Source organism: Elephas maximus, chromosome 4 (assembly GCF_024166365.1).
Source record: "Elephas maximus indicus isolate mEleMax1 chromosome 4, mEleMax1 primary haplotype, whole genome shotgun sequence".
NCBI lineage: Eukaryota > Metazoa > Chordata > Mammalia > Proboscidea > Elephantidae > Elephas > Elephas maximus.
Genome location: NC_064822.1, coordinates 54,376,128 through 54,392,454, shown reverse-complemented (window position 1 = coordinate 54,392,454; position 16,327 = coordinate 54,376,128). Strand labels below are relative to the sequence as shown.

General features: G+C 39.2%; 1 protein-coding gene across 7 annotated transcripts in view; it reads right to left on the bottom strand.

Moving 5' to 3' along the window:
- Window positions 1–10,340, bottom strand: part of LOC126075017 (aldo-keto reductase family 1 member C1-like) — a 240,869-nt gene extending 230,529 nt beyond the window's left edge. For 3 of the 7 annotated variants that reach the window (XR_007517106.1, XR_007517105.1, XM_049882069.1), the window contains exons 1-6: window positions 10,209–10,340; window positions 7,802–7,969; window positions 6,636–6,752; window positions 5,942–6,019; window positions 2,751–2,873; window positions 391–500 (exon numbers count right to left, since the gene is read on the bottom strand). Coding sequence is in view for 5 of the 7 variants with exons in the window: in XM_049882069.1 (XP_049738026.1) it covers window positions 391–500; window positions 2,751–2,873; window positions 5,942–6,019; window positions 6,636–6,752; window positions 7,802–7,969; window positions 10,209–10,292 (680 nt within the window). In the remaining 2 variants the exon portion in view is untranslated. The remainder of the gene's footprint in view (window positions 1–390; window positions 501–2,750; window positions 2,874–5,941; window positions 6,020–6,635; window positions 6,753–7,801; window positions 7,970–10,208) is intronic. The other 4 variants (XM_049882072.1, XM_049882079.1, XM_049882074.1 and 1 more) reach the window with 4 other exon arrangements.
- Between the last annotated feature and the right edge of the window lie 5,987 nt (window positions 10,341–16,327).

Genomic DNA, 16,327 nt, shown 5'->3' with positions numbered 1-16,327 from the left:
GGCTGAAACCACCTGCACTTCTGGGACTCTCTTTGTTCCTGTCTGACTACGTTAGCCCCAATGCTGCAGCATTTCTTTGGAACATGCAGATTAGTCTGTTTTATCCTCAAATCATTAATAGAAAAATAAGTCTTTAGTATTGTTTTTAATTTTGTTTTCATTCTCAGATATTTTTTTAAGTTAACTATCTATATAAAAAAAAATATAACCAGACATATAATGCACAAGCATTGGGCTGGGTAGTGGGATTATAAAGAAGTACTTCTGAAGTTGCTCTCCCTACTTTTCCCCAAGCAGTTGAGAGTTAACACCAGGATATAGGATATGGTATAAATAAAAAGATTTCTTCAGTAATGGTGTTTTGGATGATCTCCCAGTTTTCCTCATTACCACTTTTTGTCTCGGTGGGATCCCAGAGCACTGTAGGCAACCAGAACAATATCTTTCGACTTGCAGAAATTCAGCAATTTGCTCTGGTTGAGATAAGGGTGACATTCCACCTGTAGATTTCCAAGACAAGAAAGAAGGGTAATAATGGATCTGAGAGAGGAAAGATCTTTTTAGCTGTGGACATCAAATTGTGCCAGAAGCATGAAAGTACTCAAAGACTTATAAGAGCATGTTCGAAAACAAAGGAAAAAACTTTAGTGGGTAGATTTGAGCATCAAGATGAATAAAGAATAAAGTAATTCCTAATACATTGAATAAAAAACAAAACTCTAAATTCATATGAATGAGAGACAGACAGAAAGATAAAGAGAGAGAAAAAGAGTGAGAGCGAGAGCAAGAGAGAAAAAGGGAGAGACTGAGGACAATTTGTTCCTACTGAAGATGATTACCACAGTAATTGCTTTCTCTGAATATTGATAATTAAAGGGTAAGAATTACATATTTATTCTCTCCTATAGAAATAATTGTAGTTTATTTGAGTTGATAGAAAATATCCTTGTTTTATAGAAAAATATCAGGTAAGAAAGTACAAAGAGTGAGAAAAATAGAAAATCATTACTTATAGATCTAATCAAAATAACTGATTTAGGCAAAAATTCTCAATGGACACTACACCATTAAGTGTGAATTTGTTGGGAACATTATTTTCTTTGTTGCCAAGTTATGAACCAGCATATTATTAGCTAATTGCAAAAGGAAAACATATGTTTACAAAGAAGAGATCTGGCTACACACATGCTTAACCAAGTGATGAAATCTAACATCACTAATAGTGGGACCATCTGTCATCATGTGCTTCCTAAAACCAAAATCAAACCCAGTGCTTTGCAGTCAATTGCGACTCATAGAGGACAGACTAGAACAGCTCCATAGGGTTTCCAAGGGTGTCTGGTGGATTCGAACCGCCGACCTTTTAGTTAGCAGCCATAGCTCTTAACCACTATGCCACAAGGGTTTCCACGCACACTTTCTCCTAGTAGGGTGCAATTTGAAGGACACAACAACCTTATGAGATTTTATTGCCAAAAACGTCTAACTTGAACCTAATTAAGTCTTCAGCTCTAACTTCTAGTTTACAGAAACTGGGACTGGAGAAGCAAGTTACCTAATATCACAAGGCAATAATCTGGTAAATCCAGAATATTTGATAATAACCCCTTTTGGATACTATGGGATACAAAAGAGCTGAGAGACTGTTGCAGATTAAAAAAGCTTGAGAAAAATAGTGAAAAGTAATATGTGAGCCATTATTGGGTCCCAACTAAAACAAATAATGTATAAAAGATTTTTGGAAAAAATGGAGAAATTTGCATATTGACTGGATAGTGGATGATACTAGAAAATTACGAATTTGCTTAGAAACAGTAACGAAATGTGAGCGTCTGAGGGAATATTTTCATCCTTTGAGATGTATGCTGAGGTCTTGTTACGGATTGAATTGTGTCCCCCCAAAATATGTGTTGGAAACCTAAAGGTTGTACTTATAAATATGGCCAGTTTAGAAAATTGGGGTTTCCATTTATTATGTTAATGAGACTCTTGCAGTATAGGGTGGATCCTAAGCATAATCATTTCTGTGTTACAAAAGGTCAAAATAGGCACAGACACACCAAGAGGGAAGACAAAGGCAGATAACAGAGACAGATGCATCTGCCGGGCCAGGAACATCAAGAATTACAGCAGATACTAGAAGCTGAAATAGACAGGGAAGGCTCGCCCCTAGAGGCATGCTCTGAATTTCAACTGCTAGCCTCCTGAACTGTGAGAAAATAAATTTCTGTTCTTTATGACTACCCAGTTGTGGTATTTCTGTTACAGCAGCACTAGACAGCAAAGACAGGTATGTATGTCGCAAGTGTCTGGAAAAACAGAAAAATGGAAGTCAAGGAGAACAAGACCAAGATTTAGTCAGTTCCTAGCTCTACCCAGTCATATTGTTAAATGTTCCTTAGAGATGATTTCCTCTGTCTTACCATCAGTGTAAACTAGTAACTTCATCCCTTTAACCCAGAGGACTTTAATAGTTTCTGGTTATCGTTTGTGTGTGTGTGTGCTTTATAGGTTAAGAACCTCTGAATATAGACATATTAAGAAAAAGAATTCAGGCATCCAAACCACACAAACCCTTTACACCTGTCTGATCCTATCAATGCTCTACTAGACAGAGGTTCTACTCTATTGAAACCTCTGGTTCAAAAAGGTGAGAAGAACAGGAGGAGAGGATATCAGACATAATTATAGAAAAAAAGGATGTGAAGAACAGAAAGCAGAGGAAGCCCTGGTGGGCAGAGGAGGCTCACCTGGTTGCAGACTGGCTTGTACTTGAGCCCTGGCTTGTTCAGGATCATCTCTAGCTGCCTGCGGTTAAAGTTGGACACTCCAATGGACTTGGCCAACCCTGCATCCTTACACTTCTCCAAGGCCTGGGGAGGAAGGTGTTGTGAGGAAGAATGTGTGTGATTTGGCCATAGAGAAAATGGGATCTATAGCCCTGTTAATAGAAACAACTTTCCAGAAATGACCACGAAACTGGCTGGCATTGATAATCATGAAGTGAAAATAGAGAAAATTGGAGGAAGATGATGACAACAAAAATGAAATTAGTATTTCATTCTTAGGAAAATAGGAGTCAGTATGGTACAATACCCTCAATTTTCTTTTCTCTTTTTCTGTGTCATATTCCAATGAGGCTCCCCTCCAGGCTAATCTATCAAAACACCCCTGGTCAGGGTCACGAATTTCCAAAGCCAGTTGTGCATATTGCCTTTGGCTCAGCAGCAGAGTTAGACACAGTCGATTAACTTTTCCCTTGAGATATTTTTCTCATGTGGCTTTTAAACACTGATCTCTTTTGAGTCTCTTCTTCCTTCCCTGACTGCTCTCTTTGCAAGAATCTCATCATCTGCCTGGCCTCTAATACTTAAAGGACTCAGTCCTTAGACATCATTGCTTCTTTATCTCATCTCGCTCCCAAATAATCTATTTATATTTATGATTTTAAATACTAGCTACATGACTAAGTCTTACAAATTGATATCTCTGTCCTAGAATTACTCCAGTACCCATATAATAGACTCCCAGATTCAACTGCTTGCTCAATCATCCTATAAATGTCTGATTAGTCATCAGAAAGTGAACAAGTCAAAAACTGAGCTTCCAGTCTTCCTCCCAATCTGTTCCTCCTGCAGTCTTTGTTTCATTCAAAGCAAACACCACTAGCAATTTGTTCAGGACAAGGACCTCAGACTCAGACTAGTGCTGTCTCTGTCTCACACACTTCCTTCAGTCCACCAAAGCATCATGTCATCTCCGCTCTCAGAATAGATTCAGAATGGATCTTACAACTTTCACAGTTTTATCCCCTCATTTCTCCTCTGGATTATTTTATGAACTTCCTACATGGCTTTTCTAATTCCACTCTTAACCCCTGCAATTTATCATGCACACAGCATTTGGATACATGCTATCCAGTAGAGCTTCCTGTGATGATATAAATAGTGTACGTCTACACTGTACAGAAGTACAGCCAGAATGCTCCTTAGAAGTGAGGATGCTGAGACTTTGTCTCATGTACTTTGGACTTATGTCATCAGGAGGGACCAGTCCCCAGAGGAAGAGATCATACTTGGTAAATAAAGGGTCAGCAAAGAAGAGAAAGACACTCGATGAGTTGAATTGACACAGTGCCTACAACAATGGGTTCAAGCAAAGCAAAAATTGTGAGGCTGACTCAGGACTGGGCAGTGTTTTGTTCTGTGGTACGTAAGGTCACTATGAGTGGGAACCAACTCTACAGCACCTAACAGAAACAGCACACAGTACAATTTGGTAGCCACTAGCCCCATGTTGCTGTGGAGCCATTGAAATATGTGACTGAGGAACTGAATTTTAAATTTTTTGATTTTTAATTAATTTAAATTTCAATAGGCATATGTGGCAAGCATCTCACTTATTAGTGCAAATTTAGAATGACCCTTTTATAAAATAAATCAGATAAAACTCCTCTAATGGCTTTCAAGCTCATGCTGAGTCAAAGCCAAAGTCATTCTTATGAGACCTGCTGTGATCTGACCTCCTTTGCCCTCAGAGCTCATCTCTTCTCTCTCTTTTCTCTTTCAGCTTCATGAGACACCTGATTTTTCTTGGACGCGAAAACACTCTACCTCATAAAGGGCAGTTCACTGGCTGCCTTCTCTGCCTAAACACTCTTCCCCTAGAAATCCCATGAGTCACACCTTACTACAGACCTGGGTTCTTTTGTCCTCATATCAATGAAGATTTTCCTTAGATACCTTTATTACATTCGTACCCACACCCATCCACTTCCCCCACAACACTCTCCACTCCTCTAAACATAACAGCTTTATTTTTTCCCCTGGACTTATCACCATCTGCCAAATCATACAGTTAACTGTTTACTTTTTTATCTTTTTGTGGTTACCTTTTATTCATCTCCTCTCATTTAGATAAATGAACTATGAGGGCCAGTATATTGCTTCATTATGTCACCACCCCCCACAACAGTTTCTTCATAAATTTTTTATTAATAGATGAATATCATAATAAAAAAAATTCTATATAAGGTAGATAAAATATAGCAAGATTGTTAGAATGTCTTCAGCTAGATTTCAGAAGGAAGTAGGTAGAGAAATGGTAAAACATAAATGAACACATCACACAACACACCAAATTCTAAGCCGGGCACCAGGCAGGGAGTCAGAGCGATGAGGAAACCTGTGAGGCAGAGCTCTCATTTCCTGCCATGACAGGCGAAGAGAGTCATTTGTCAGATGCAGAGCACGGGACACTACAGGGAGAGTAAGGTATTGGGAGTTACTGAGTTAACATCGCATGTTGTTCTGGTTGATTAAGCTTATTAATGAAAGTACGTTACTATATATTCCAGGATTCATATTTACTAAAGAAAAGAAATTTTAGAAAAATTAAATTTCAGGCCCTCAAAGATTGTAAAAAAGGCCATGAAAGTTACATGTATCTTACACTCATTTCCAGGGGAGCTTTATGTTAGAGATAGGACTGTACTTGATGTTGCAAATATCTACACCTTCATGACATTTGGCTCCATCAGTCGTAGGAACATATGATTAGTGAAAACAGTTATATAAATAATCTTTATTTATCATTCAATTTCCTGTATCCTACTAGATAAGACAGAAACATTTTCTCCTTTCACCCTCCAAGAGCAGCTTTATGGACTTATAGTGCCAATAACCTTAGGATTGTGTCACCGTCCTTTCAGAAGGGAGGTCACACTCTGCTATGACCCGGAAAATGCTGTTAAAGGATTAAGTAGAATTCTAGAACTCCAAGAGAATTTTGAGATCATTTGTCCAATTCCTGATGGTAAAGAAGAGAAAAGTGAGATTGAGGACTACATACGTGTTTTCTTAAGTTCACATAGGTGCAAGATGTGAACTAGGTTCCCTTTCTCCTGGCTTTCTCATCTTTGCTGTCTGCTCCAAGCACTCACCTCCCATGTGGCACAGAGATCCACTGTGTCAAATATTAGTTTCCCATGTTCATCTTTTGGTAGCAGCTCCTCTCCAGGCTGGAATAGAAGCAGTCATTATAGTGATATCACAAAATACTGTCTCCACTCTAAGCCATGCTGTGAGGTACATGTATGGCTGGGACACTAAGCCTCCATAAGGTAGGTGGAACAACTCTCCAAATATAAGATTTGCAAAGTGTTTTATGTCTAGAGTTGTTAAGAATGTCTTTTGAGAGACAGCCTCTCTATAATGTTTTATCTACTTTATGCTTTAATAAATGTCACTTTCCTACATAGTAATGGGGACTAGTATTTGACTTATGTTACTTTTGTCTGCCCAGGATATTTTGTTTTTTATCAAATGGTTCTCTTTTACCTGGAAAGGCAATAAGTCACATGACCTTAATTTTCATACCAATTTAGTGCAATATAAACTCAGACTCAGCTATAACTGTACAATCAGAATTCCTTATCCTTCTGAACACACAATGGCCTAAGGGTAGGCACATGAACTAAACAGGGCCAATCCAGAAACTTGAATTATTATTTTAGATCCTTTCCCAGTATAATAATCCATATTCCCTCCAAAGAAAAACTTAATTCAACATCCATGCAAGACGATGGTCATACTGACAGTGAAAATGAAATAGTTTTAATTATGCAAATTTCTAACCTTCAGAGCCATTGGGTTATGAATAATGTAGAGATCGACATAGTCCAGCTGAAGTTTTTTCAGTGACTTTTCCAAGCCTGGCCGAACCAACTCTGGTCGAAGGAAAGTGACCCAGAGCTGCAGAGATTAAGAAGGGAGTTGTGTTTGATTAGTACTTTAGGCAATTTAATGAAGACATATAGAAACAGATGACACAGGGATTGTGACTTGTTTAGCAAGTTCAAAGTTGAAATTTTTTTGCCAACATCATTGAAATTAAGCTAAACTTGAATTATTAATGTAGACAGAGCAAATGTGAACCTGGACTGTAATCAGTAGGAATAGATGTAATATTTAGGGTTTTTTCAGACTCTCAGTCATTTATTGTGATAACTTAAAATATGTGGGTTTCATTTTGAAACGTAATAGAGAAAAATGATGAATATATCTAAAAGAGATAGAAGCCCTGCCCTATAAACAGCTTAAATGAATGAGATTACTTACATGTATTGAATACAGTGGAGAACACCGAAAAATAACTGAGCTGGGAGGGTCCCATTGCAGGTAATATGTAAGGAGGTGGCCTCCACTCACTTTGCAAGAACTGCAGTACTCACGTACTGGAAAGTTATTGTCTGGCTGCTCCTAATATTTAGATATTTTTCTACTGGTTGAAATCTAGGTGACTGCAGGGGCAAAAATTCCCTTTTTTTCTTGGGCTTCCCTTTTATATGACCTACTCACATAAACGCTGTTATCAGTTTGAGTATGCTGTCAGTACAACTACTAAACAATAGAAGGAAATGACTCGAGAGATAAAAATCTTTATCAAGTAACAAGTACACCCATCATCTGAACTATGTTTAACAGAGTATACAAAGCAATTTCACAAGTTTTGTCTAACTCAGTCTTATGAGAGAAGAGTCACAGATCTGTGTGATTCTATCATCCACGCAAAATCACTGTGCTTTAGGCTGAGGCTCAGAAAAGAAAATACTTTAAAATCATAAAAACTGAGCATAAGAATGATTAGAAATTCATCACCTCTCTCCTCTGTTGATACTAGTGTTAGTACATTAATATGGGTGAATAAAATTTTTCTTACTATGCATAGTTCAGCAAACCACTCAACCAATTTCCATACACTCACTTCATAAATAGTCACACAAACATTACACACATTTCACCTTTGAAGTGTAGAATATGTCTTCTCTCTTCACAATGCCATCAGCAATCTTGCTTCGGATGGCTTGTCCAACTTTGTCTTCATTTTCGTACAGATAAGCTGAATCAATATGACGAAACCCAGCATCAATAGCTAGTTTGGTTGCCTCCTCAGCTTCACTCTTAGGTACCTAAGGAAAAACAAAAGATAGTATTCAGGTATCTACTCAACTGAGAGGTTGTTGTTGCCACAAGCACTGACCTTCACCAGAATGAACTATTCCCTCAGATCTTGTGTTAGTTCCACATGTAAGGTACCCACCGGTTTGCTTGGAACTTTTCTACTTTTAGAAATGAAAGTGGGCATCCCAGGAATTCCTTCAGTTCAAGAAAACTGGGGTGGTTTTTCACTGGCATTGGAAGTCTCGAGGCCACACCTAGGTGAGGGATTGGCTAAATAATTTGCAGCGTATGGCTGTTTTCATGGATATGATTCATTAGAGTGAAGTGACACAAGGCAAAATCAGCAAAGGAGGAAGGTGTATAGGGGGATGTACAGAGGAAAACACGCACAAGCTTCCAAGAGTTTGTAGTGGAGTCACACAGAATATACTTGATTCCTCCAGGGTGGAATTTTGCTAAGATGTGAGGAATGTGGGGGCTGGTCACATAGGCCCTCTCTGCCTAGCGTGACCCTAATAGTCCCCAGCATGTTTTCTCCTTTTCAAAATTGGAGACTGAAAGCTTGACAGAACTAATGCCATGATGAACCTCTAATTTTTCTCCTTGGCTTCTCCTTTCCACATACCTCTGTTAATGACTTTTTTGATCTGATGCAAATAAGTTTGTTCTTTGTTTTGATCTGATGCTCAAAACTTTATTTTGTTCTGTCTAACCACCTGTGACTTAAGCCCCAGGTGCCTGACATGAATATCTTTAGCCTGATAAAGTGATGTCTTACATGTATCTCTTTAGTCTGATAAAGAGTCTCTTGTCATTATCGTGTAATGAATAACTCCCTTGGCCATGCCATGTGTGTGCTATAAAGACACTTCTGACCCTGGTAAAAATCCTATATATATAAGCTCTAATGTAAATTTTTTTTACATTACTCCATAGAGTAATACTCCATAGAGATAGTCTGTGTCCCTGTCAGATGCCTGGTGGTGGACACCTCCTAAGTAAACTTTCTCACTCTTTCTGACTTGGAGTACAGTTTCATTGGCTCAAGTGCCCCAGGGCATGGACCCTCATCAGGCAACTCTAGCACACACCAAAATGCAAAAACCAGAAAGAAAGCAGCTATTCATCCTAAACCTCATTGTTTTTGCAAGCAGTTTAGACACAAATAGCCTTATCAAGCAGAGAATGATGACATTCCTCCTGAAATCTTATTTCTGGATGTCATTCAGGGCCAACCTTGAAAGAAAAACTTTCCAAGGATAGTAGTCTCCTATTAATTCTTTTGTACACAGCCACTCTATTTGTATAAAAAACCGATTACCATCAAGTCTATTCTGACTCATAGTGACCCTATCGGACAGAGTACAAATGCCCCATAGGGTTTCCACGGACCAGCTTGTGGATTCAAACTGCTAACTTCCTGGTTAGCAGTTGAGCTATTAACTACTGTGCCACCAGGGCTGTTCAGTCACTAGTCCCTTGTCACACAGCTAAGTAGTCTGAAAAACAAATTTGGAATATGGAATATCTGGTTTCCAACCTAGTGACTTGTTCCCTTTACTTCCTCTTCCGTGACGAGAGCAACTCCACCTATTTGCTTCAAATCTAGGGTACAGTAACAAGGACCTAGATTCAAAGATTGGTCTTTAAGACTGTAGCATTTTCCCTAAAAAGGTGTCCTTTTTTCTTGCAGGATGAATTTCTCAGGTGTGAGATACATATGAGTAAAACTCAGCTCAGTCCGGGTGCACCATTTATCACCTGGTGCTCAGCACCAAAACTGAAATTATCCCCCACAATTCCTCAGACACGGTCGTTTCCAAAATGATAACCTCAAAGTTTGCGGTTCATCATATCTCCTAGGTAGGAGGAAAGGTTTCTTGGATTATAGAACTATACAGAGAAAACCCTCACACCGCAATCAGTCTGAACATAAGGCAGCTGACGGACAATGCTCTTAACTGCCAAGATTCATCTCTTCTGACAAGCTGTGACATTGATGGGAATAGGAGGAAATACCAATGCCCAGATAATCTGTACATGACCGCACGTCAGATGCAGAATCACTGAGTGAAGCCTGTCTACCTTCTGTCTTTAACCATGAGTTATCTATAGCCTGGTGAAACTGAGACTCCAGTGAATCCCCCAGAGTCAACGTGGAAGAAGCATGTGACAACCCTGGTTGGCTCCCACTCACCCTGGAGCTATTTTCATTTGAATCTTCAACTCCAAGACCCCTATCCTTACCTCTTGTGGTGCATAAGTTCCAAATCCCAAGACAGGAATGAAATGACCATCATTTAGTTTCACACACTGATGTTTGAGATCCATCTTCTGTCACTGTCCTGACTAAGCAGAGCCTGTTTACTTTGTTCTCCTTTCCCCAGAACAACAAGAAGGCAACGCCCCAACTGCCCTGGTCAACTGTTATCTAACAGCATGTAGGAGGGGCCACAGTTAAAGGCATATTCCACGGGGTAGAAACAGGATTGTCCCAGCTTGACTCAGTTTTTTTTCCAAAGAGAATTGTTAATTATTCTATAATGATAAAGAAATCATTAATATCTTGAGTTAGTAAATTTACTCTTCAGGACTTACCACAGATCATCCTAAATTGTTTGAAGATATTCACTGAATAAGTATTGACAATTTGTTAGACTAGAAACCTCCATATACTCTATTTTGTTTTTGCTGATGGTGATGCCCTTTCTTGATCATGTGTCATTTGAAACTTTTAAATATCTTAGTGCACACACACACACACACAAACATACACACACACAGACACACACACACCAGTACACGTACATGCACACAAAAAATTCATACAAATTGCTCATGAGCTATTTTTAAAAAGTCAACACTCAATAAAGAATCAAAAGCAGAGATTAAAGGAAAAAGTATCACTTTAGTTTTCCCATCTACAAAGTCATTTCTTCCTCCTTTCTTTATTCTATACTGAGAATATCCAGTCTTGGTAAGGCTTCAACAAGAAAAAAAAGGCAGTCTTGCATGGTGCTTTCTGGAGTGTAAATGATTAATGATGTTTCAACACCATTTTGCATTGTGCAAATAGTTCGTTTATATCTTTCACCCAGTTACATAGCTTCTGGGAAAGCACCATAAAGCAGCCAAAGATGGAGACAAATATTGTATATCATTTATGATCTTGCTCTGCAGTATTCACAAAAGAAAAAAAACTGGAATCAACTAAAATGCTATGAATTTGGGACATGCTAGGTGCACTAGGAACCCTGGCGGTGTAGTTGTTAAGAGCTACGATTGCTAACCAAAAGGTTGGTGGTTCGAATCCACCAGGTGCTCTTCGGAAACCCTATTGAACAGTTCCACCCTTTCCAATAGGATTGCTGGACAGTAACGGGTTTGGTTTGATTTGGTTTAGGTACACTATGATGCACTAATACAAGAGAATATCATGAAGCCATTTAAAAATAAACATATAAATACTATATTTGGGATAAATTAAAATATGTAGAACAAAAGGATATTAATGTGCTGATTAGAAAAGCAGAGTATGTATTATGCACGCAGAATAACGTCATATGGTAACATAACGTGGATCAATGGAGGGCAAGGGCCCAAACTGTTAACAGCAATTATATCTGAATATAGGACTTTGTGTGACTTTTTTTCTCCTATGAATACTTGTCAAAGTTTTCTATAATTATTATGTATCACATTTTTAGTTACAAAAAAGTGTCTACGTGTAAAGAGAGAAATATCTACCCTGGACAATGGAATACAAGGCAGTTTCCTGGCTGATGCCCAACACTCTAACTTTTATCTCAAACTGCCTTTGTTCACCTGACACAGACCTCACTTGCTATTCTTCAGTCTTCTTTGTTACTCGTCCGTCTATAACTAAACTTCTGATTCACATGTCGGCTTTAACACAAAATTTGAATTTCAGAAGTCTCCTGGCATTGATCTGGGTTGGGCTTCCTGGACACTGCCACCATCTCTTTTCTGTCTTGAACTAGGAATTTTTTTTGACAGCCTTTGTATTTAAGGCTTGAACAGATCCAGATCCTGGTGCCTCCCACCTGGCCTAGCTGGGTGACCAGTGTTGGTCAAAATCTCTGTTGGAATGGCCTGGCCTTAGGTCCAGAATCACCTGCTTCCCACATCACACCTGGCAGTAATGGGATGTCTCTCAACAACCTTCAGTAGTGACCTCTGCTTCTCTCCTAATTTCTATGTGACTGGAATTTCCTATAGACTACATCACAAATAACTGTAGTGATTCTATGGGCAGGGTGATCCTTAGTCCTATGTGGAGCTGTCATGAAGTGTCTTGGTTATTTCCCCACTTTCACTGTTTCTACCCTACCCCCCGTTTCAGAGATACAATCCCCTCCTCCATCACTGCCATGATTCCAGAGAGGTGAAATCTTGGGGCAGGGATTACAGACACTGTGGGTTTACAGGGTAGTTTGAAGGCCAATTTAAAGCACAGAATAAATGAAAGCATTGGATGGCACACATCGTTATGATAATGGATAAAATCTTTATTGGAAATGGATTTATATTAATCTTTAAGGAAAATTCTCAGATTCTCAAAAGGTAAATGCTGAAGGACTCAGCTGTGACTAAAAGACATTAAAAGCAAAGGTTGGTGTTCATCCGGCCTGGGCCTCAGTGAAAGTAATTTCATCATGTGGTTGTCCTAACCACCGCATTGTGCTACCTCTGATAGCTAGAAATGCTTGTGCTAGATAAACTGAAAAAAAAAAAAAGTCCCCAATTTTCCATCCAGAATTTCAGGTGGGTAAGAAGTAAGGTAGCATATTATCAAGAACCAATGGTATTGAAAGAAGTCCATGTTGCCCTGAATGCGTTGGTGAAAAACAACCTGAAGGAATTGACTGAATACCAAGTAAGATGTTTCAGCCAACAGATGCAGCACTGGAGGTGCTCACTCACCTATTCCAGGAAATTTCGAAGAGAGTTACCTGGCCAGCTAACTAGAAGAGATCCGTATTTGTTCCCATTCCAAAGAAAAGTGATCCAACAGAATGCAAAATTTATGGAACAATATTATTAATATCGTATCTAATTAAAAATTTGGCTGAAGATGATTCAAAAACAGTTGTAGCACTACCTCGATAGGGAACTGCTAGAATTCAAGCCAGATTCAGAATATGACACGTAACAGAGATATCATTGCTGATGTCAGATGGATCTTGGCTGAAAGCAGAGAAAACCAGAGATGTTTACCTGTGTGTTATTGACTAGGTAAAGGCATTCGTCTGTGTGGATCATAGCAAACTATGGGTAAATTCCAAAGAGTGGGAATTTCAGAACACTTAATTGTGTTCACGAGGAACCTGTACTTCGACCAAAAGGTAGTTGTTTGAACAGTACAGGGGGTCGCTGTGTAGTTTAAAGATAAAACGTGTGTGTATCAGGGTTGCATCCTTTTGTCATACTTATTCAATCTGTATGCTGAGCAAGTAATTGGAACTGCTGGAGTATATGAAGAAGAACGAGGCATCAGGATTGGAGGAAGACTCATTAACAACTTGCAATATGCAGATGACACAATCTTGCTTTCTGAAAGTGAAGAGAACTTGAAGCACTTACTGATGAAGATCAAAGACCACAGCTTCCAGTATGGATTACACCTCAACACAAAGAAAACAAAAATCTTCACAACTAGACCAAAGCAGCGTCATGATAAATGGAGAAAATATTGAAGTTGTGAAGAATTTCATTTTACTTGGCTGCACAATCAACACCCATGGAAGCAGCAGTGAGGAAATCAAAAGACCTCTTTAAAGTGCTGAAATACAAAGATGTCACCTTGAAGATTAAGGTGTGTCTGACCTAAGCCATGGTGTATTCAATCCCCTCATATGTATGGGAAAGCTAGAGAATGAATGAGCAAGACAAAAGAATGATGCCTTTGAATTATGGTTTTGGCCAAGAATATTGACTATACCATGGACTGCCAGAAAAATGAACAAATCTGTTTTGGGAGAAGTACAGCCAGAATGCTCATTAGAAGCAAAGATGGGGAGAGTTTGTCTCACATACTTTTGGACCTGTTATCAGGTAGTACCAGTCCCTGGAGAAGGACATCATGCTTGCTAAAGTAGAGAGGGTGAGTGAAAAAGAGGAAGGCCCTCAATGAGATGGATTGATACAGTGGCTGCAACCAATAATGCTCTCAAGCATAACAACGATTGTGAGCATGGCGCAGGACTGGGCAATATTTCATTCTGTTGTACATAGGATGTCAATGGGTAGGGATGGACTCAAGGGCACTCAACAACAACAACAGTGCTGTTTAAGAAAAAATACCACAAGTGGGTGGCTTCAAAAAAATTTTTTTGTTTCAATTCTGGATGTTAAAAGCCCAAATCAGGCTTTCAGTTATGTCAGCTCCCTCTCTGGGTCTCTGCTAGTTTCCTGCGTCTGCAAGGAATCTTTGGTGTTCATTTCACTGTATTGTCTTCCTCACATATCTTCCCCTTATGTGTGTGACTGTACGCCTATTCCATTTTTTTTCCTTTCGGCAGAAAATATGTATAATGGATTTAACCATCTATTTATTTATTCTTTGGAGTTTTTCTCCTTTAATGTCTTTTTAATTTGTTTTTCGATTATTTTATTTTATTATTTTGTATGTACAGCAAAACCTACACCAATCCAACAATTTCTACACGTCAAATTCAGTGACATTGCCAACATTCTCAGAGTTGTGCAACCATTCTCTCCCTCCTTTCCTGAGTTGTTCCTGCCCTATTAATGTAAACGCATTTCCCTGTTATGGTTCTCATGCAATCTTTCATTTTTCTATTGTCAGTTTGATCCCATATAGATAGATCTTGGAAGACCATAACCCTCAAGGCAGGCAATCATTAGTAGTTAAGCTAAACTATTGTTTAGTTTTAAGAAGATTTCAGAGTATGTATATATATTTTTTTAAGTAATTTTTATTGTGCTTTAAGTGAAAGTTTTCAAATAAATTCAGTCTCTCACATATAAACTTACATACACCTTACTACATACTCCCACTTACTCTTCCCCTAATGAGTCAGCCCGCTCCCTCCTTCCAGTCTCTCCTTTCTTGACCATTTTGCCAGTTTCTCACCCCCTCTACCCTCCCATCTCCCCTCCAGACAGGAGATGCCAACATAGTCTCAAGTGTCCACCTGATGCAAGTAGCTCACTCCTCGCCAGCATCTCTCTCCAACCCATTGTCCATTCCAATCCATGTCTGATGAGTTGGCTTCAGGAATGGTTCCTGTCCTGGGCCAACAGAAGGTTTGGGGACCATGAACGCCAGGAATCTTCTAGTCTTAGTCAGACCATTGAGTCTGGTCTTTTTATGAGAATTTGGGGTCTGCATCCCATCTTTCTGCTGTTCCCTCAGGGGTTCTCTGTTGTGCTCTTTGACAGGGCAGTCATCGGTTGTGGCCGGGCACCACCTAGTTCTTCTGGTCTCAGGCTGATGTAGCCTCTATTTCATGTAGCCCTTTCTGTCTCTTGGGCTCATAATTACCTGGTGACCTTGGTGTTCTTCATTCTCCTTTGATCCAGGTGGGTTGAGACTCATTGATGCATTTTAGATGGCCGCTTGCTAGTGTTTAAGACCCCAGATGCCACACTTCAAAGTGGGATGCAGAATGTTTTCTTAATAGAATTTATTTTACCAATTGACTTAGATGTCCCCTGAAGCCATAGTCCCCAAGCCCCCACCCCTGCTCTGCTGACCTTCGAAGCATTCAGTTTATTCAGGAACCTTCTTTGCTTTTGGTCCAGTCCAGTTGTGCTGAACTCCCCTGTATTCAGCGTTGGCATTCCCTTCACCGAAAGTAGTTCTTATCTACAGTCTAATCAGTAAATAACCCTCTCCTACCCTCCATCCGTCTCTCCCCCCTCTCGTAACCACAAAAGAATGTGTTCTTCTCAGTTTAAACTATTTCTCAAGATCTTATAATAGTGGTTTTATACAATATTTGTCCTTTTGCATCTGACTGATTTCACTCAGCATAATGCCTTCCAGATTCCTCCATGTTATGAAATGTTTCACAGATTCATCACTGTTCTTTATCGATGCATAGTATCCCATTGTGTGAATATACCACATTTTATTTACTCATTCTTCCGTTGATGGACACCTTGGTTGCTTCCAGCTTTTTGCTATTGTAAACAGAGCTGCAATAAACATGGGTGTGCATATACCTGTTTGTGTGAAGGCTCTTATTTCTCTAGGGTATATTCCAAGGAGGGGGATTTCTGGGTTGTATGGTAGTTCTATTTCTAACTGTTTAAGATAACGCCAGATAGATTTCCAAAGTGGTTGTACCATTTGACATTCCCACCAGCAGTGTATAAGA